This window comes from Haliaeetus albicilla, chromosome 11 (genome assembly GCF_947461875.1).
Source record: "Haliaeetus albicilla chromosome 11, bHalAlb1.1, whole genome shotgun sequence".
Taxonomy (NCBI): Eukaryota; Metazoa; Chordata; class Aves; order Accipitriformes; family Accipitridae; genus Haliaeetus; species Haliaeetus albicilla.
In genome coordinates, this window is record NC_091493.1 from 1,786,887 (window position 1) to 1,808,232 (window position 21,346).

Sequence of the window (21,346 nt, forward strand, 5' to 3'; positions counted from 1 at the left end):
TTATTGCATTCTAATTCTGTGCCTCCACTGAGAGTGCCTGCAGTTAGTATGTTGTTTTCTGTCAACACAAAGTCAGATGGTCAGATAAGTTAATAGACACTAGATCTGAGTTCCTTTATGTGAATTTTTGAATTTTCTTAATGCAAAACCAAAAGCTGGGAGACTCAGAAGGTATTAAGCTCCTTATAATATGAAGTTGCAGAGTTTGTGGGTGTTTAAATGCATATAACTTGCTATATGCCTGTCTTAACTAAGTACTGTTTAGGGAACTTCTGCTTTTGGGCCAAAGACAGGAATTAAATTCCTGTGCATACTCCAAACTGAAGCAGATAGTACTTTCACTGAATTTGGGGGTAGATGCTCTTCCTGTAAGCTTTTTTTTAATTAACTTTGTCTACTTTCTCCCAACTTTAAATGTAACTTGCAAATGTAAAACTAGCTAAATAAGACTCTCACGATACATTTTCTGTAATGTTTGCAGTGCTGTTAAAGGAAAGACACCTCAGGTGGGTGACCGAGTTTTGGTAGAAGCTACTTACAATCCTAATATGCCATTCAAATGGAATGCACAAAGGATCCAGACACTTCCAAATCAGGTATATGGGGTTACCCAGTCTAACTTGTACTGACTGCTTCTGGTTTAAGCTCACTCACAACTCGTTTTCTCTTCTGCTGTTAGAACCAGACACAAGCTCAGCCATTACTGAAGACACCTCCGGCAGTTCTTCAGCCCATTGCACAGCAGACTGCATTCAGCGTTCAGGCACAGCCGCAGCCACAGTCCTTGTTGCAGGCACAGATATCAGCAGCTTCAATTACACCTTTGCTTCAGACACAACCTCAGCCATTACTGCAGCAGCCACAGCAAAAAGGTGCTCCTTCAGCACACAGAGTTTGTTGTGGTCCTTCTGGTGCTTAGTGTGTGATGATTATATTTTTGTTTGTCAGAAGACTGAAGTAATAGTTGAAATAATATGGCAAGGAACCTATAGAATTTTCAGTTTGAATATACGTCTTCCTGCAGCTATATGCAAGGCACATTGCCTGCAATAGCTCAAGAATCACATGGTTAGTGAAATCCCCATGGACTCCTGTTCATATTAAGATTTCACAAGCTGAAAGCAAATTCAATGTAATTTTTATTCTGACACTTGCACAGACAAGCTGGGGAGTTGAAAGTATTAATGGCAGTGTAGTTCTTCAGCATCTTCCAGAGTATTCAACAAGATCAGGTTTCACACAGTTGTATTGTTAAAACTATTATTTCTATATTTGTGTTTTATGTATTTCTGTTAGCCGAGTTGGCGTTTGAGAAAATAAACAGTGCCGAACCTGGCAAATCTAAAACAAAGGTTGTTGTGGGGTCACTTGAACTTTGAGTGGCTGAAGAATCAGTAATAGGATTGATAGATAATAAGATAAAATTAAGATTTGTGTTACCCACAGTAAAAGTAAGGGGAGAAGATCTTAAGCTATCACCTCAACAGAACTGTTTTGGATAAATGCTTATTACAATCTAATTAGTCATTCATTGGTGTTCAGTAGTGTTTGCTCCATTTACAATCAGCTGGGTAAATGTCTTGAGATGGCAAAAGTATGTGCAAAACAAATTACTTTTCCAAGAAAAGGCTTAGCTATTTACTGTGATAGCTTCTATGTGCTTAGATTATATTAGCTTCCATCTTAAGAAGATGGTTTTAAACCAGTTTCAGTTACTAGAGTCTCAGTTTGCATTAGTGAAGAAAAGCACAGGTCTCTTGAATTTCTTGGGGTGGGTATTAATAGATAGATTTATTTGACTCTAGAGTTAGTTTGGAAAATGTACACAAGTGAAACAACTGTAAAGCAGCAATGTTTGTAAAGGGTAGATAGTTGCCCCCTATTATGTATTGATCTTGTATATTTTTGTTTCAGGTGGTTTGTTACAGCCCCCTGTTCGTCTAGTTTCACAGCCTCAACCAGCTCGAAGATTAGACCCACCATCCAGATTTTCTGGGAGGAATGACAGAGGAGGAGACCCTATGCCAAACCGAAAAGATGACAGGAGGTATGTTGTAGAAGACTAGACTATAATCAAAGCATTCTGTAAAGACCTATCTTCAAACAGAGCTGAGCTGCTTGCTCCAGAGCGAGTCAGTGATAAATACAAGTGGCTTTACCATTAGGTATTGGTGAAGAGCTCTTGTCTATCTGAAATAAAGGAATTGCATAATCAGTCTCTCTTTACAAGAGACAGTGTACTGAAACAAACTGAGGAACTTCACCTCTTCTTTTGTGAGTCATCTCTGACAGGTCTAGCTTCTGTTGTGCTAGAAAGCTTTTTGTGTTACCAGCATGCAAAAATATTTGTATCTTGTATGCATTTTTTAAGTCGTGAGAGAGAACGAGAGAGACGTAGGTCCAGAGAAAGATCACCCCAGAGAAAACGCTCCAGAGAGAGATCACCTAGACGAGAGAGGGAGAGGTCACCTCGAAGACCGCGACGTGTTGTTCCTCGTTACACGGTTCAGTTTTCCAAGTTTTCATTGGACTGGTATGTTTATAGTGCCAGATGTTTACCTACATCTCACTTCATTGTGGGCACAGATTACTGTGAGCCACGTCAATGCACATGTGTGTAGCGAGTGTTAAATTATGATCTTAACTTCAAAGAAAGATCAAATATGTAATGGCTGAGAACTTTGTACGATAAACTGTTTCTAGGTTCTTTGTTATTTTTGAATGCTACTGAAAAATACCTTTATAACCCTGTTTAATAAATATTCCCTAAATGCAGACACCTTAATCGGAGGAGTGTTTAGTAGTTACTTGTTTTTAAACTTCAATCCAAGATACTCTAACTTAAATATATTGTTTTTTAAATTTTACGTGTATAGTTTTAAATACATAATGGTTGTATTTCCTGTTAATATACCTCTTAATTGTGTGCTTTATTAATGGTGCTTTTATTGCTGTATCTTTCAAATAATGTTGTTTATTTCAGCCGTAGCTGTGATATGATGGAGCTGAGGCGGCGTTACCAGAACTTGTATATTCCAAGCGATTTCTTTGATGCTCAGTTTACATGGGTGGATGCTTTTCCTATGTCTAGACCATTTCAGCTGGGAAACTACTGTAATTTCTACGTAATGCATAGAGAAGTAGATCCTATAGATAAAAATGCTGCTGTCCTTGATCCGCCTGATGCTGATCATCTGTACAGTGCAAAGGTTTGTATAGGTTTCCAGTATTATGACTATTCATTAGAAATCTTTTTTACCAATAAAGTGAAAAAGTGAGTATAACTGAACTGAAAATATTCTACAGTGATTTGAGCAAAATACAGAGTTTTAAGCTTTTTGGTAAAGAGCTAGTATGTAGAGCTAGAAGAATCATGACTGAAGTTCAGTTTGTTTTTCTGTTACTAGAGCTGTCCTAAGCCTTGTTTTTTCTGAGGTCTCTTCTATTCACTGCACCCAGTTGCACTGATCTGATTATAGGAAGTAGAGCCAGCTCCCACAAGATCTATGAGTGTATTTCTTAGGCAATTCATTCTGAGTAGTTAATGGAGCCCCCCCCCTTTTTTTTTTCCCAAGGGTCCTTTCTATGCTGTTTGTGCTCTTCTGTTTAGATATTTTCTTTTTTCTTTCATCTCAATATTTATTACTAAGTTGAAAGTAGATTGAGCATATTGGGATTATCTAAATGTATAAAAGACCTCAGTGTCAAAAAGTCTTCCTAAAACCTGTTCCATTTGAAAGCTCTTTCATTAAAATAGGTCTGAGATTTCTAGGTCAATCTGTTTAGAATTACTTCATGTTAAAGATGGGTTTAGAAACAAAACTCCCTTTAACCCCATATTTCTGAAAGACTTTACTTCTGTGTATAAAAACTTTGAAGCCTTGGCTCAAGTATCAGACATACTGATTTTTTCAGTCTATTGATGCAGAGCAAGAGCTCTCTTTCAGAAGGTTAAGCTTAAAAATATATTCAGTAATTGAGGAATAGCATCCCGTTTCATAATATTAACCTGTTTAGGATATAAGGCAACCTTGTTAGATTTGACTGAGCTAACGGGATGCTATGAGGATGCAGATAAATGTGTTGGTCAGTTCTCTTGTGATTGTGGCAAAATGGAAGGAAGTAGTCGGTTACTGAAACCAGAAATGTACTAGGTGTGCTTCTTGGTATGGGGTATTTGGCACGTAGTGATAACATGCAAAGCGTGTTGCTTTTATATGCTTTCAGTTTGTTTTTTTTAATAAGACCACATGTTGCATCCATATGGGACAGAGGGCAATTGGTCCTTGGCAGACATTTTAACATTCAGTTCTACAATTTTATTTTACCTTTACTTGTTCTGATTTTTTTGTGACATTAAGGAAAAAGTACTGGTATGTGTGTGTTTGCAAGTTGTGGTCATTGTTTACCAGTCATAGTGGGAGACCTTCACAAGACTGATCTGACTTACACAACAGGTGATGTTGATGGCTAGTCCTAGTATGGAAGATCTCTATCACAAGTCATGTGCTCTGGCTGAAGATCCCCAAGAACTTCGTGATGGATTTCAGCATCCTGCTAGACTTGTAAAGGTAAATATGCTTCAATGCCAGACACTTTTGGCAATAAAGGTTGGTTATAGAGCTTTTAAGTATTTGTTGATGAGGGAGAAGTTTGTAGGCAGCTAAACAATGGCTTCGTTTTTCCTCTGAGGAGACCTAGTTTATATGTCAATTCTTTTTCCAGTTTATAGGAGCTCCATCTTCACTGCTTTCATATTTACTGCTTTGTTCAACTTAGCTAAACAATAGACATTTGGAGAAACCTATATTAATTATATAATAATTAACTTCGTTAGCCTTTTTTTACAAGCACTTAGACTTTTTTTTAAGGAATCAGCTGTGAAGAGAATGCAAATGAAGCAACAGTTAAGTAACCATTGTATTAAGTGAAATTTAACTACTGTTAAACTGAACAACCTGTAAGTGCTGTGGTGTTTCAGGACAACACAGACTTGTTTTCCAATTGAACTCCATCGTCTTAAAGCAAATGGGAGGATTTGAATTTATAGATATCATGCTCTTGTGGTCTTATCTTTTGTAGCTTTGCTTTATCACTTTTGAGCAGGATCATCTATAAGTGTGTATTGGAATTAAGACACAAATTAGTATCTGTTTGTCTTTTGTGTTAGAAGGCTTTTAACTGCAAAGGAACAAGCCTATACCAATAAAGAAACTTGATGGAAAGTCTTGCCAACAAGAATGAGTGATGATGTTTTAAACCTATTCCATTTCTGAAATAATCTGTGGAAAAAAACAACTGAACTCTTTCTTGACTGACTTTCATTTTCAGATTTCAAAATAATGTGACAGTTTACTCATGGATTTCAGTGTGTGTGCTATGAAATATTCTTTGCACTTTGGGAAAATGACTCTTTACCCCTAGCAGGGGAACATTCAGAAGACTCTTTCTGTCTAGTTTTTAGTGGGTATGAAAGGCAAAGATGAAGCTATGGCTATTGGAGGACACTGGTCCCCATCACTGGATGGACCTGATCCAGAAAAGGACCCTTCCGTGCTGATAAAGACGGCTATTCGCTGTTGCAAGGCTCTTACAGGGATTGACTTAAGTGTGTGCACACAATGGTAAGTACTGTACTGCAAAGCAAAGTACGCTGTAGAAATAATTGTCTGTTACCAGGAGTTTAAAAAAAAAATGGAAAAACCTCTTTTTCTTTGTCGGCTGCTCTTGGTAGTGCAGGTAAACTACTCAAAGGATGTTCTGTTTTGTAATAAGCTTGATTGGTGCCAACTGTGCTGAATACTGCATTAAGAACTAATTAAAAATTCTGGATTTATTTTGACATGTTATGCTGTAATTTTTTAATGAATGCGTTGAAAATATTTTTCATTTTGTGCATAGCTGGAGAAGATCGTCAGGAGAACTTCATTTCATTGTTCTTTTGTTATAAATAAATAGCCGTTCGTTACATAGCCATATTTTCTCTTGAGTTTTTGTCCTGTGTTAACACTCATTGCAGTTTTACTAATAGCAGGAAAGTCTACTGTGTGCTAAATTTGAAGCGCTTCAGCAACTTTTATTTGCGCATTAAACCTATGTGTGCTAAAGAACAAGTTATAGAAACAGAACTTTGTTGGTTTTCCTACTTTTCAATTGTAATACCTTTTTACGAATGTGCCAAAAGAGAAAATATGGCTTCCATAATTTTTTTCTTTAGATAAACTTCAAGGTCTTGCAGCAAAGTTTCTTTACTTGATGTGCTACAAGTGATCTAGGCTCTTTAAAATGTATTGTAGAATTTTTTTTCCAACATGCTTCTTCCCTTGCAACAGGTACCGTTTTGCAGAGATTCGCTACCATCGCCCTGAGGAGACCCACAAGGGGCGTACAGTTCCAGCTCATGTGGAGACAGTGGTTTTATTTTTCCCGGATGTTTGGCATTGCCTTCCCACCCGCTCAGAGTGGGAAACCCTCTCCCGAGGATACAAGCAGCAGCTGGTCGAGAAGCTTCAGGGTGAACGCAAGGAGGCTGATGGAGAACAGGCACTGAACGCTAATCCCTTTTTCTATTTCTGCTTCTCACAGGCACAGGAACACAGGCACAAAATGCACACCACATACTACACAACATACATACATAGGAGGAACATAACTGGTAACAATGACTGGTAAACCAGCTTTCAGCAGTGTAGTGAATGTTGTTTTTTATTTTTATTTCAGCTAGTTCACTAACTTTAAATGTGTATGCTGATATCACAAATGGAATTAAATTGTGCTTATGATGCGCAGAAAATTTTTTATCGTAGACGTAGTTGCTGGAATCTGGGACCAGTTGTTGAGTGAGATGCAGTTTATGAATAGCTGTCTCTAAACATTTTGCCATTTTCTAAAATTTCCAAATTCTCTCTTGTGGCCAGTTCTAATTGCGATATTTGAAATTGAACAAACGCTAGTCTGAAACATCTGAATTTCAGGCCATGTGGCTGATCAACATCTTGGAATAAGGGAAGGTCTGACTGAACAAAGAGTAATTTGGGGGATTTAAAACCTGGGGGAAGATCACACACTGTGTGGTTAATGGAGACCAGCAGTGTCTGTGTAACCCCTATATTCTTTGTGGTGTTGCTTATCACCCTTTTGTGTTCCACAGATCTGGCTTGTATTGGCTGAGTGGCACTGTGATCATTTATAAAGTGGTAGAATGTGTGTGTGAACTTGTCTAAATAATAACTTTAGGAGAAGACTATCTGAAACAGTTGTGACCTTGCACAGATCAGCAACAGAATTTAAAAAATAAACTGAAATGCTTTCAAGCTTTCTGAATGATAATTTCTAAATTTTATTTGTCAGGACGAAGAGGAAAAGGATGATGGGGAAACTAAAGAGATCTCTACACCTACGCACTGGTCTAAACTGGATCCAAAAACAATGAAGGTAACTAACACTTTTCTTAAAACTTGATTCCATTGTACATTTTCATTTTTAAGGCATGACCTGAAATATAGCATGTATATTCCCTTAACTGAGAGAAAAAAAAAGTCAGTAGTGTTTTATCTTCCTTGCTGATTTTATAGGTATTAGGTATGATATCACAGTTTGCAAGTGTGACTCCTGATTTTAGTAAGTGAATACAGCTAATTGAAACTATTCTGAACTTTGTACAATTAAAAGGGTATCACATATGATACATTAACTGGAAAATGAAAGTTCTGCAGTAATCTGGTGCTATCTGCTTGCATTAAAAAATGTGGGGTCTAAAATACTTTAATGTTAGTTTAAAAAGGCAATAATTATACAAAAATGTATGTCAGGAGACATCATAAAAAGTTTCCTCGAAAGGAATAATAGTAGTAAAATATTTTACTATAGTAAAATCCTTTCCCTGCCCCTCTGAAAAGTTCCTCAAAAAGGGATTCTTTGAGAACACAACTTTAAATGTAATATGTTTTATATATCAGTAAATATTAGTGTTTTTCAGTACAGATTTAAAAATACAGTTGACTTCAGTGCTCTTACTTAATTTTTACTTCACCTTTTCTGCTAATCAAATGTTTTGCAATGTCACTGGTTGATACCACTTACAGAGCTTTTATTTACCAGGTAAATGACCTTCGCAAAGAATTAGAAAGTCGAACCCTTAGCTCTAAAGGACTGAAATCTCAGTTGATAGCTCGACTGACAAAGCAGCTGAAAGTAGAGGAACAAAAAGAAGAGCAAAAGGAGCTAGAGAAGTCTGAGAAAGAAGAGGAAGAGGAGGAGGATAGGAAATCTGAAGATGACAAAGAGGTTAGGTTTTGGACATACTTGGTTTAAGTCTTATTAAATATACATAAAATATTATCTATAAAATACGTATAATTAAATAAGTATAAGAAGTACAGGAATATGCCTAGCTGTGTTGGAATTCTGTAGTTCTCGGATGACTGTACTGGGAACTCTTGCTGTAACTTGAGCTGCTGAATCGGAACGAAATCTTGGCAAGTTTGAATTTTTTTATATCAGCAAACTCAGCTGAAATGTGCAACTGCACTAAGGGTGTCTGAATTAATGTCAGACCTTAAATGTAAGGAAAAATAAATCCCAGGCTCCTGAGAAAGACTATGCTTGAGAACAGGTGAATACACTTAACAAGATCTTAACTTCTTAAACTTACGTGAAAAGCAGCTGCTTAGTTGGATTGGCTTTTAGTAGCATACAAGCCTTAGGGAGTTGTGGAAATGGGAGGAGGGCAGGTTCTGGTCCATAAAAGGTTATAGCTTTCAAACAGTCCAGTTTCTTCACATGGCTAATGGTTTGCTTAGGCTTTTTTTCCCTTATTATGAAACTTTAATTTTTGCTTTTGGATAAACTTCCTGCGTATTGAAGTTTCTCAGTTTTGCAGTTGGTACTTGGTCTGTTCTGCTATTTCACAAGGATAAACAACATCTGTGCAATAAGGCAAAAGCTCATCCACAGAAAAGGGACATAAATGTCTGGAGAATGTATTGTGTGTTAGTTACTTTTAAACCTTCCTTTTTGTGTACTGCCTGCTAACCAGTATGGGATGATTTGAAATTTTATATATCTGTGTAAACCCTGTTGAGGGAGCAAAGGCCATGTGCTTGCTAATTCTGTCAGCTGCTGCCTTTTCCCAGAGCTTGGATGGGCTTCAGCTATCCTGGGGTTTCTTGCCACAGCTTTCTAAGATCAGGGGAGGGAACTTTGATTGTGCTTCCTTTTTTAAAAATCACAAGCTCTGCTGTGACTTTTTTTCCGTACTCATAACACTACAGTATTTCTCTCTTGGCAATCAGTAAGCTGCTTGGTATTTTTCCTTTTTTTACCTTTTGTTTGATTTGCATCAGCTGTATCTAGAGAGATTGCATTTCCCATAATCAAAAGAGCTGAGTAAATTGTCATCTGATAATTGTTAAAGCTGTGTTGGGTATCTTTGGGAGGATGATGTATGAAGCCTTTACTCTTCCTGTATAAGGAATAAGACAGCTTACTGTACTGTACAGCTCTGAAAACACCCCTAAACAAACAAAAGGCCCCCTCAGGAGCACTGACTAGCTAGCATACCTATGCTAGCTTGCATACCATTTCTTGAAGTGAACTAGCCTGAGTCCTTGCAGTGTTGAATAAACGTACTGTGGTTAGCACCGTAAGATAGTTGGAAGGTGCTCGTTGCTCTGTGGGCTAAACAACACTGCATGTCCTGCTTTGTGTTGCTCAAGTTTCCAGTTGTCTTAGGCAAGTGTTGGCAGTGGACAGAGTACGCATTCTGGAAATTCTAGTCTGTGACTTCTGTCTGTCTTCTGTGTTGCATTCAGCAGCTTGGGCTTCCCTTTGCTTTCTTCAAAGCAGTGAGTCCTAAAAACTAATACATAGGCTGAAACTTCAGTCTTGGAATATGCTGTATGTTATTTTTTTGCCTCTTTTTAGGAAGAGGAAAGAAAACGTCAAGAAGAAATGGAACGTCAGCGGCGGGAGAGACGATATATCTTACCTGATGAACCAGCAATCATTGTACATCCTAATTGGGCAGCAAAGAGTGGGAAGTTTGACTGTAGCATTATGTCTCTTAGTGTTCTTCTGGACTATAGATTAGAAGATAATAAAGAACATTCCTTTGAGGTAATTTAGCTATACTACTTAGCCATTTGTGTTTCTTTTTAATTCTGTCTGATACCTGCAGTATCCTTAAATTGTTAGATGTTTATGATAGCATGGCAAAATAAAACTTAAATAAGTTAGCTTCTTTGTGCAATACCTAGAAAAAGCTGTCCAGTCTTTGGTATGTGGTTTACAATAGCAGTATAGTCAGGCACTGTATGATATTCAGAAGAAATGCGCTGGTTTTCAGATATGGAACTGAGTTTATAATTTATACAGCTAGTCTAGGTCTAAAACTACTGCAGTACAGGAAAGAAGCATTTCTAAAAGTTGTTTAAGGTTTCTATATTCAAAGCAGACAGTAAAATCTGACACTATATAAAATTCTGACATGGTGAAAGTTGTAAAGTTAGCACCTCATAGCTGTTTAATTATAAGTGTATAAATTTTTAATATGTATTTTAAATTTTTTTTTCAGTTCTTTTTTCATTCTTCTTTATGTGCAGGTATCATTGTTTGCAGAACTCTTCAATGAAATGCTTCAGAGAGATTTTGGTGTCAGAATTTACAAAGCACTGATTTCTCTCCCAGAGAGGGAGGACAAAAAAGACAAAAAAAGCAAAAAAGATGAGAGAAAAGAAAAAAAGGAAGAAAAAGATGATGAAACAGATGATCCGAAACCTAAGAGGAGAAAATCTGGAGATGATAAAGACAAAAAAGAAGATAGAGACGAAAAGAAGGTCTGCAGATAGCTCATACGAAGTACTGTCCTGTCTGGAACAATACTAAACTGTTTCTATTTGAATTTTACTTTATTGCTTTTGAGAGCTCAGGTCTTGTAGTGTTAGTTAATTGATTTGACTCGATTTGTTTAAATATGCTTCAGTCATATTCAGTAATTTAAAAATTCACAGGTGTATTGGGGTATTTTAACATTCAGCTTGATCATGTAGATTTGTATTTGTTTTTTAAAGTGACTAAATATAAACATACGCAAATTTTGAGGGAATGGTAGTGAGGCTTTTTTTTCCTGGTTTTTAGTTCTGACTGGATAAATGTTTACGAACTTTTGTTACAGAGGGAAGATAAAAGGAAAGATGATTCTAAAGATGAAGAAGAAACTGAAGATGACAATAATCAAGAAGAATATGATCCAATGGAGGCAGAAGATGCTGAAGACGAAGATGAAGGTATCTTGAATTATGAATTTTGTGGCTTTCATTTTTTTTTTTTTACTGCCACTGAATATGTTCTTTCAAGCTGGAGAATGCACTGGAACTAGACAATTTAAAATTGCGTTATTAGACTAATTTTATTTTAGTAATTCTGACCAGATCTATTTAAAATGTAAGTGCCTTTATGCTAGGCATTGTATGAACATAGTTGATATAAACTAGCTGTGGTACTCAAAGTAAGGCATGCATATAGAAGTGGTTTTATTTTTTTCAGAATGCAGACCACTCGCAACTCCCATTGAAGTCAGTAGGAGATGTGAGTATTCAGCACCTCTGAAAAACCAAGCCACTTTTAAGTGCCTAACTTCCTACTCCTCAGTTCTGAAATGTCATTCTGTTTTTATTAGGCCAGAATGTAGTGTGGGGTGCTCTCTACCTGATGTTATGAGGAGTTGATTTCTGTTTGGGTGGAGTTGTGTTTGCCTGAAGAAATGGGGAAAGGGGCTGGGGAACTTTTCCTGTCTCCAGGGAGCAGCAGTAGCCGTCTTTCCCTGCTTAGAGATTCAGAAAGGTCTAAGACATGGTGTATGCTTTTTGGTTTGTACTTCTTTGTTTTTTTGTCCTTTTGTGGAGAGTTTTTGCTAGAGATGTGGGTTTGAACTGCTTAGATATGGCAGTCCCAGTCTTTTCAGTTGTATTTTGGCAGAGTACTGCACCAGCCTTAAAAAATTGGTGCTAATCTGTGGTTTCCAAAATAACTCTTACTTGCTTATAATCTGGCTGTGAGAGTGCCCTGGGCTTGTCTGTTCTGTACAAGTGCTGCTACTTCCCATAATCTGTCCTTGTGCCATTCCCAGTCAGAGTTGCTGAGAACAAACCAACATGCCATGGAGGTGCAGGAGAAAGCTATAGCTTCTCAGAAACGTGTTGACAAAATTAGACAAGTGTTCTGATACATAGTTTTTTCCAAAGTTTTCCTCACAAGAAAGGTGAGCTTAAAGCTGAACTTGGCACGTGATTCTCTGACCAAAGACTTGCACATAAGGTACAGAGCTGCATGCCATAATCCATCCCTGCAGTTGTCATATTCCTCTTTCTCTCTTGATTTTGGATTTAGTTTTACTGTACTGTCTACCTTTAAAAAAACAAAAAAAAAAACAAAAAAAACCCAAAACTGCAGTTTGTAATTCACTTCTAATAAGCAATGTGATTTGTAACTTCTTGGAGAATCTAAGTCATAGGATCAGTAATATCTCACTCAGACATGAGTATAAACACATGCTTTTGATTATATAGTTAATATGGTTTTTATGATTATAAAATACTTGAGAGTAAATAGTACTGATTTTGTCCTAATAGGAATAACCATAGCTGAATGCAGACTCTGCCAAGCCTCATTAGGGAGAATTGTGGTAATTTTCTGCACCACTTAAATAGATGGTGATGTTGGCGGAACTCATTTTGGCCTAGTTAGCGTTTGTTTCGGCTCTTCTATCCTGTGTGTGTGAAAGAAACACAGGGTTAAAAAATGACAAATGGCTTATGTTAAAATAAGACCAGAGAAAATAAAAATGTAACAGGACTTGCTTAAATGCCATTTGGGTTTTCTATTATTTTTCAGGGAAATACATTAATTTCAGATATTTGGGGGTTTATGTGAACTTTTAAAATTAACATATGTATTTTGAGATAATGGTTATAGAATCGTTTGCTGTGGATATGTTGAATTTTCTTTCTATTTTACAGACCGGGATGAAGAGGAAATGAACAAACGAGAGGACAGAAGAGAGGGAAATAGGCATTGTAAAGAGAGGTCGTCTAAAGATAAAGTAATTAACACCTTTCTTAACAACTACATACAACCTTGTTAGAGGTGTCCTACTTAGAGCTTAACTTTATTTTTATTGTAAGACTATTTGAACTCCTTGATTCCTTCAGCACTTCTGAGCTGAAACATTAAGTGTTTAGAAGTTAGGGAACATGTGGCAGCTTTGGGTAGGGTGCTTACAACCTACTTTCACTTACATTTTAAAGTTTGTTGGGTGAAAGCTGTTGGAAAACTTTCTTAGATACTGCTCTGTCTGAAGGATGTGAGGACTGATGCTTTATATGCATATAAGAAGCAGCAGATGTGATTATTTTATGCATTATTTTCAACTGCTGTATTCTTACTAAGAAAAGCGGAAGCTTAGCTTGATTGATAAACTGGCATAAAACAAGTTTCTGATTCTTTTTTATTTTTTTCTAAAGGAAAAATAGGAGATGTTGGAATAATGGGAAAACAGTGCAGAATTGCTGTAGCTGTGAGAGCTGGATGCTTATTCATTACATGTTTATAGGGATTTCACTTTGAAAACAGCTGTTCAGTAAAATATATAATTGAGAGAAGGGATGTTTACTATTACTTGTTTAATTGGGTTAATTCTTCAAATTTTGTGACAAACTAGCATGAACAAAAGGAAAGTGTGTCTACCAGATGTTACTGTGCATTGTGCTGTAATTCTTTTAAATATTTGAGAGATTACTTATTCTAAGTAGCTAGCTTGTATTATATTTGAGCTCAGTAGGTGAATGCTAGTTATATTAATCGCCTGACTGAAAATAATGATAAAATGAACAGAGGAAAGCTTTTGTTAACTGAAAAGTTACATGTTTTTAGTAGATGATGGGAAAATGGTATTTTAACTTCCTAATGATCCTGTGAATGAATCTTCTGTAGGAGAAAGACAAGACGCAGATGGTAACTGTTAATAGGGATCTTCTGATGGCCTTTGTTTATTTTGATCAAAGTCATTGTGGATATCTTCTGGAGAAAGACATGGAGGAGATACTATACACTCTTGGACTACACCTGTCACGTGCTCAGGTTTTGTATAGTAATAGAAATCTCTTTGAAAATATTACAGGAATGCTGTAAGTGTAAAGTATATATATGGAAGTATAGTTTAGCTTCTAAAGGCTGTTGCTTACATACTTGATCCCTGATTTTTATGTAGCCACTTCATATTTACAAAGAAATACTAGTTTAATCTTTTGTAAATTGTCTTGGAATGAAAAGATGAAGTTTGCAGCTCTTAATATGCCCATATTGTATGTGTAGCTTTTGTCTCAATAGTCTTTTGGGTTTTTTTTCCCCTAGCTTGTTTTCATTTTAAGCCCCAGTATGTTAAAAGTTCAAAAAGCTGTGCAATTTCTCTAAGTTTTCCAAGTTAAAACATTCTTGTTTAGGTAATACAATGTCTGCATATTAAGTAACACTGTATTTCTTTCTGTGGCTGTGTTTTAGGTCAAGAAGCTACTTAATAAAGTAGTGCTTAGAGAATCTTGCTTTTACAGAAGACTAACAGATACTTCTAAAGATGAAGAAAACCAAGAAGAGTCTGAAGAGCTACAGGAAGATATGTTAGGTGGTATTACTTTTTTTTTTTAATGCCACAAACTTCCAGAGAATTGTTTCTGTGAAAATAATAGTGAGAGTTTGGAGATACTTGCTTTCTTGCAGAAACTAATTCAGGTCTGCATGGAACCTGCCAGTTTGGAAAAGTAAATCTTGGGCAGTTCATAAATTGCAGTATTTCTGGCTTCCAACACACCTTGTTGCATCTATAGGATAAATCTTAATATCTTGGAACAGGAAGGAGGACACAGGTTAATGTTGAATATTGATGAACAACATTTCTCATTCACAGCAGTTTTGCGGTGAGGAGGATCAGTGCTGTAGGTAGTAGAACAGAGCCTGATTTTTGAAGATAGATTACTGCAGAAAGGAGGCATAGAAGAATGTCATGAAAGAGCATGCTCCTTTTTTGGTGGGGGAGGCGTAATTGGGGTAATGAGGGAGGAGAGAAATGTGAGGCATAGACCAGCAAACTTGAATCTGTATTTATTCTATTAGGAATTTGTTCTTCTAAGAAGTTTTTGAGGTTGGTCACTAGAACTGAAAAATGACAGAATGATTATTTCTTAATGCTACTTAATCTAATACAGGAAACAGATTACTGTTACCATCACCTACTATAAAGCAAGAATCAAAAGCCATAGAAGAAAATGTTGGCCTCATTGTGTACAATGGAGCTATGGTGGATGTTGGGAGCCTTTTACAGAAGCTGGAGAAGAGTGAAAGAGTGCGGGCAGAGATAGAACAAAAGCTTCAGTTACTAGAAGAAAAAACAGGTGGGACATTATTTGAAGGTGGTACTTATATGGATGCAAGACACTAAGACTTTTTAAGTAGATGAACCAATTTGAGTATATTTGTGATCTAAATTCCTTAGCTATTTGTTTACCATAAACTTATATTTTCTATTTCCCAAGCCCTTTGAACTTGCACACCGTCTATTGTTGAGTACTGTTGGCACCATTCTGAAATGCTTTTATCTTTTTTATTCAAGCTGAATGTAAGACTTCCAAGTGTAGTCAGAATTCAGTGTTATCAAATGGTAATGCAATGCAGTTTTTAATGTTCTTTAAAAATTAGTAGTTACGGTGTTGGCATGTAAATGGACTATTAAGATGCAAAGTACAGAGCATTGGAAGTGACTGACTTTTTTTTTTTTTCTTCCCCCTAAGATGAGGATGAAAAGACCATACTACAACTGGAGAATTCTAACAAAAGTCTGTCTACAGAGCTTAAAGAAGTGAAAAAGGACCTTGGCCAACTGCAAGAAAATTTGAAGATCTCGGATGATAAAAATTTGCAATTTGAGGGTCAGCTGAATAAGACAATCAAAAATTTAGCTACTGTTATGGATGAAATACAGAGTGTTCTTAAACAGGTTAGAATTGTTTAATTCCATTTTTTATTGTATGCAAGCTTCCTGTAGACTAAATTATCAGAACAAAAACTTGAGAATAAAAAAGAATTTTCACATTAATTCAGGGCAGTAGTATCTTAACATACATATATATATATATATATGATGCTCAATGCGATACTGATTACTTAAAGACAACAAATAAAATGTATTTTTTCTAAGCTTGAAACACATGTTCTTGACTTAAATATTTTTTAAAATCTATAAATATCAATGTAAATCTCAAACCATCTTAATGTTTTCCTGTCCTGACCTTGTCCACCGTAACAGTCAAATCTGCTCTTCCATTTGATGAGTTAGGAGTAATTTTTCAAGGCAGAATTGAAGTATTTCAATTTATGTGGGTGTATTTCAGTAACATGAGTTTTAAGCAAACTGCATAATGCTCCAGAGCATTTCTATCACTGTACAGAAAGATACTTGCATATTCCCTAGGAATGCTGAGGGGGGTCTGTTAAGTAAGGCTGAATAGAAGTAGGTTATGAAGGCTACTGAGTGGCAAACTGGTACTATGAGGGAGCCTTGCTTCTGCTTCTATCTACATTTATTTTGAAGCTCTAAAACCAAAACCACACGCACACAAAAAACCCTAGAAAACTTGACAAATGTTAGAACTTTTTTCCCCCTGTGTAGGATACAAGTGATGCATCATATAAGTTACTGTAGCTTATTAAACTGGCAGTACCTTGCAGCTGTCTGTCACCAGTATCATTATGCAGTCCTGTGCTTCACTAATGTTGTAGACCTGCTACTCCACCTGAACTGGCAGCTGAAGGCACCGCATAATGCTCTTTTGCCATGCTCTTAGCTCAGTTAAATAGCCTTGCTCATTTCTGTCTGGTTATTTTTGAGATAAAAATGTCTTCTAAGCCTAGTGTTTTCTGATGGCTCTGGACAATATAAGTATTTTATTTTAGAACTATTATGGTAAATGATAATCCTAATTTAATGGATTTTGCAAGAATTTTCTACTTGCTCTTTCAAAAAAAAAACCAACCCAAACCAAAACAAAAAACTCAACAACCCCAAACCTTTAGACTATGAAGTTGGGCTTTTGGGGATGTTTTTTGTGCTTCTCTTCAGAAGTGCTTAAGTCACATTTAATTTCTGCCCCCTCAATTTTTCAGGAAGATCCTGGAAATATGAATTGGTTATAACGAACTGATACCTTACTCAGTTTAACATGGTATTTAAAGTTGCTATCAAACTGTATCTTTGTCTCATGCTGCTTTACAGTTCACATGAGAAATAGCACTTCTAGAATTCATGTTATCCTCTCCCTTTTTTCTTTTAAAGGATATTGTGAAGAACGAAGATAAAGATCAGAAATCCAAAGAAAATGGAGCAAACGTATGATAAAACTGCTGCTGTTTAGAAGAATAATGTTACATAATGTAATATAAATCATGATACCAGAATGTATGGGAAGTGATGCATGTTTGATTTTAGTAGTATAAATATCTTAGTTCCAAAAGATGTATAAAGTTTTATGAATGTGAGTGTCTGCTTCTGAAGATTGCTTGTAATTCTTAGCATTCAATTTGAGACACTCCTTGAGTGAAAATAATTTTGCATTGCAAAATGTTTTAGGATGAACTTTGTTATAGTTTTAACCCTAATAAAGTTCATCAACGTAATGAACAGTAGCAAGTATTTAATTACCAAATGTTTTTCATTAAAGTCTAGTGAAATCAAAATTTTCATTATTTATAGAATTGCCATTTTTAGGTTTTTATTTTTATTTCGGTCTAATTAGTCTTTTTAAATTCAAATATAAATCACAAAATAGCATGCTGCTTAATTTTGCAAGTAAAGTTTTTTTTAAAAAAAGCTTCTTGGATATTTTTTTTTACTTGTCACAACTTTCTTTTCCCTTCCAAATGTAACTTTCTTCCCCAAAGCTGCTTGTATTAAAGCCTCATAATATACAGTAGTTCAGATGAGTTCAGAAAGCAATAGAAACCTACCAAAATACTGGTAGGGTTGTGAGATTTATATGAAAATACATGGGCCTGTTTTAAATGTATGTCATTTGTGTTCCTTTAATTGTTCTTATCTTTGGATTAATATATATGCTCCTTTTTAATAACAGATGCAGTGTATTAAAATGTATGGTTGGATACCAGGCCAGTAGATGTCAGAATAATGCCTTACATGGAGAAAAAGCTACCATTGTAAGCCACCTTTAATTAAATTTGGACTGCTTTCTTAATATGTGTAATTACTTCAAAGACTTTAGTCCAACAAAAGAATGGATACACAAGTATCAATACTCCATGTTATAATTACTAAGGAGCAGGACACAACCTGTTTTTTTGAAAGTGGGTAAGATTGCCTTCCTTTGTGTTCACAAATCACTAGAGCTCTAAACTTACAAATTAACTTGACAATATTGTCAAAGGCAACTTATTCAAATAATGTGAAATACGAACAATTGTATTTTGGTGCAACTTCCAGGAAAATTAAGGGTTTTGAAGGTTGGGACAGAAGTGTTTTCTCACAGAAATGGATAATTTTAGCAGACCTTTTCTTTTTTAGCCTAGATGTCCTAGGTAACTAAATACCTGTTAGGAGAGTCCAAGTGCCGTAATGTGTATGAATAACCTACATGGAAACTCATGGAGCTTTACTGAGATACACATTAAAATGCCTGAATTTATGTTCAAAAGAGTCTAAGCTGGTACTTTTATCACTTACCTTTCTTGGCTCTTTTGAAGCTAGACAAGTAAAATATATTTTCATTAAAATAACATGCATAAGCTTCCCCCTCATTCATCTCAGCTGAGTCACTGTATAATATCTTAACTGTTCACACTGAAGTAGGAAGTACTATAAAAACACTAATTATTGCATATAAGTACACAGAAAATGCATGCTTTACGAATTAAGATATAACAGCTCATTAGAATGATTGAATGAGGATGGTGATAAATTAATCTTATGAAGAGCATTACCTGTGGTGTACAGATGGTGTTAACAAATTCTTTTGTAATCAAATTATATTTTTCACCTTTACCTTTGTACAAACTGTTGACAGCATGTTTCATTTTTGACTTTGAGCACCATTTACTTAAATGGACTTGGAAGGATTGCGTTTGAAACACTTTGTTCATGAATTCTCAGCAGTACATGTGAACATACAAGAAAATAATTCTAGAATTCAAGATAACATCTTTTTAGGCACACTGAAACATCTGTTGAAATATTTTGCTGGGCTGTTTTTACCTTAAACTGCCAAGCTGAAAGCAGTTGTTGCGACAAGCAGGCCTCATCTTGTGTTTCAGTGAGTGGCCCTGTGAGATAGTTGCTAGAGCGATACAGATTTTTACAGTATTTAAGAAAAAAGTATTTGTTAGAATGAGTGTAATCTTTCTCTATATTGTTTTGATGTAATAGTGTTTCAGATACTATGTACAGTCTGCATTTCTGTTGGAAAGGAAATTAAAAGGGTAAAGAATAAAGGAAAAAAACCAAGGAAAAGTTTGACAACCTACACAGAGCTTGACCTGTCTCCTGAAGTACAACTAATCTGAGGAAGACCAGACACCTCCACAGACTGTTTAAGTTGCTTTACCAAACAGCACAAGGTTCTGTATATACACAATATCAATGCTGGTCATTAGCTAAACCTTCTTGATAATATTCCCAGAAATAGAACTAATTCTTAAGAAAATTGAGTAGAGTATCAGTAATAGAGGTTTAGAGAAGCAATCTTCTGTCAGTTTTAATTTATGAACAATGTTTTTTCATTTCATTTCCACACTTTCCATCTCATGGACTTTCCGCTTCTAAGTCTTTCATTACATATCAGTTGCTGGTGAAAGGCTGGTAAAAGTGAGCCTAAGCTGGGTTTTACTCTGATGCCTGAACATCCAGTTTGCTTGTAGTTTTAAAATCATCACAGATGCTCTGTGGAAAGTAGTAAAGGTCAGACTGCCTTGTTCTGTAGAGAAAGCACTGCTACAGCAGACCAGTAAATGGAATCTGGTCTCACTTTATAGGTTATTTCCCTTCCCTTTTGTATTTTGTCTAGTATGGGGGAATTAATGGGTTAAACCCTTACAAAGTGATATTCGGACATCAGTGGATGTGTGTGAATAAGGCTAGGAAGAAAGTTCCAAGTGATACATCTGCATGCAAAATGGTCTAGAATAAAGTAGGCTCTCTTGAGGCCCCTTTGCTTTTGCACTGGTAATAAAAAGGCAGAAATATATAGTTTCAGTGCTACATAGCAACAGTGGCAAATAGGCCAACAGTGAATTTTTGCTAAAGTTTTCTGAAGTGTTGAGGATTGCATGCGGGATAACGGAGCTGCTTCCAGCACTGCTGCATGTTCTACCACGATAAAGACACATAATGTTTTCTTGACTCACCCAGTGCTTGATGCTTGTGCCTGTAGCGCCTGGGCACTGCTGCAAAATCACTTCCCAGTTGTTGCTTGGTTTATCTGGTGTCCTCTGGCTCAGCCTGGGGCACCCTAAAGTGTACAACAAAGAAGTTGGAATTCTCTGTCAGGTGCCTGTGGGTTTCCATAGATCCAGCATTTACAACTGAGTTGTTTCAGAATCTAACATGATGAAGCCTAGTCCTTTAACGTAACGTTTTTTCAATGTTTAATTGCTTTGAGAGAGAGATGAATGGCTTTCAGTCCATCTCTCTGCTGAGTCATGTACTGTGTGAATATCTGTTTGGACTTATGTAACACAGTTAACTTTCACTGACAATTTTATCAGGAATGTGCACAAAATGTGGTTTTTTTCTCTTGCTTCTCTGTAATCTTTGTGTACCCAGGTCAGGTTCTTACCTTGAATGCATTTGTTCAGTGCAGTTTATATTTAAAAATATAAAATATAAAATAATTAATTTTGAGTGACTGAGTCTTATGGCCAGCAATAGATTGCAAAATATGTAGGTAGCACAGTCAATACACTTATGCTAATATTTTCCAGAAAGCAGAAATGGTTCAAGTAGAAATTCAACTGGGACTTGTATATTGCCATGTAGTGTGACAATAAAAATGGCACAAATAATGAATACCTCTACTCAGCCATCAAAACTGCCAGTGTTTTCCCACCAAACTTTTATGTTTCTGCATACTGGGTCTCATTAGATGTATGGCATGAAAGTAGTTACAGTAAAAAGCTCTAGTAACAAAATGTATTACTTTAAAGCAAAAATAATTTTCCTTTTTTTATTCATTCACTATATAATCAATCCATGGCATCATGTTACAGAGTATAAATTTAGAGTTTTGGAACACAC

At 36.0% G+C, this 21,346-nt stretch overlaps 1 protein-coding gene and 1 non-coding gene across 7 annotated transcripts in view; both read left to right on the forward strand.

Annotated features, from left to right (window-relative positions):
- Positions 1-19,577, forward strand: part of CCAR1 (cell division cycle and apoptosis regulator 1) — a 30,278-nt gene extending 10,701 nt beyond the window's left edge. For 5 of the 6 annotated variants that reach the window (XM_069795772.1, XM_069795773.1, XM_069795774.1 and 2 more), the window contains 20 exons: positions 482-596; positions 680-872; positions 1,915-2,047; positions 2,372-2,533; positions 2,984-3,209; positions 4,458-4,571; positions 5,458-5,624; positions 6,333-6,546; positions 7,354-7,434; positions 8,101-8,286; positions 9,925-10,116; positions 10,602-10,835; positions 11,174-11,285; positions 11,545-11,586; positions 13,017-13,099; positions 13,990-14,136; positions 14,557-14,677; positions 15,258-15,443; positions 15,840-16,045; positions 17,381-19,577. In XM_069795772.1, coding sequence (XP_069651873.1) covers positions 482-596; positions 680-872; positions 1,915-2,047; positions 2,372-2,533; positions 2,984-3,209; positions 4,458-4,571; positions 5,458-5,624; positions 6,333-6,546; positions 7,354-7,434; positions 8,101-8,286; positions 9,925-10,116; positions 10,602-10,835; positions 11,174-11,285; positions 11,545-11,586; positions 13,017-13,099; positions 13,990-14,136; positions 14,557-14,677; positions 15,258-15,443; positions 15,840-16,045; positions 17,381-17,440 — 2,974 coding nt within the window. In that variant the 3' untranslated portion in view covers positions 17,441-19,577. The remainder of the gene's footprint in view (positions 1-481; positions 597-679; positions 873-1,914; positions 2,048-2,371; positions 2,534-2,983; positions 3,210-4,457; positions 4,572-5,457; positions 5,625-6,332; positions 6,547-7,353; positions 7,435-8,100; positions 8,287-9,924; positions 10,117-10,601; positions 10,836-11,173; positions 11,286-11,544; positions 11,587-13,016; positions 13,100-13,989; positions 14,137-14,556; positions 14,678-15,257; positions 15,444-15,839; positions 16,046-17,380) is intronic. The other variant, XM_069795775.1, reaches the window with a different exon arrangement.
- On the forward strand, positions 5,243-5,306 carry LOC138687948 (small nucleolar RNA SNORD98). Its single transcript, XR_011326995.1, has one exon. It is a non-coding gene; the product is annotated as a small nucleolar RNA SNORD98 (small nucleolar RNA).
- Positions 19,578-21,346: the final 1,769 nt, after the last annotated feature.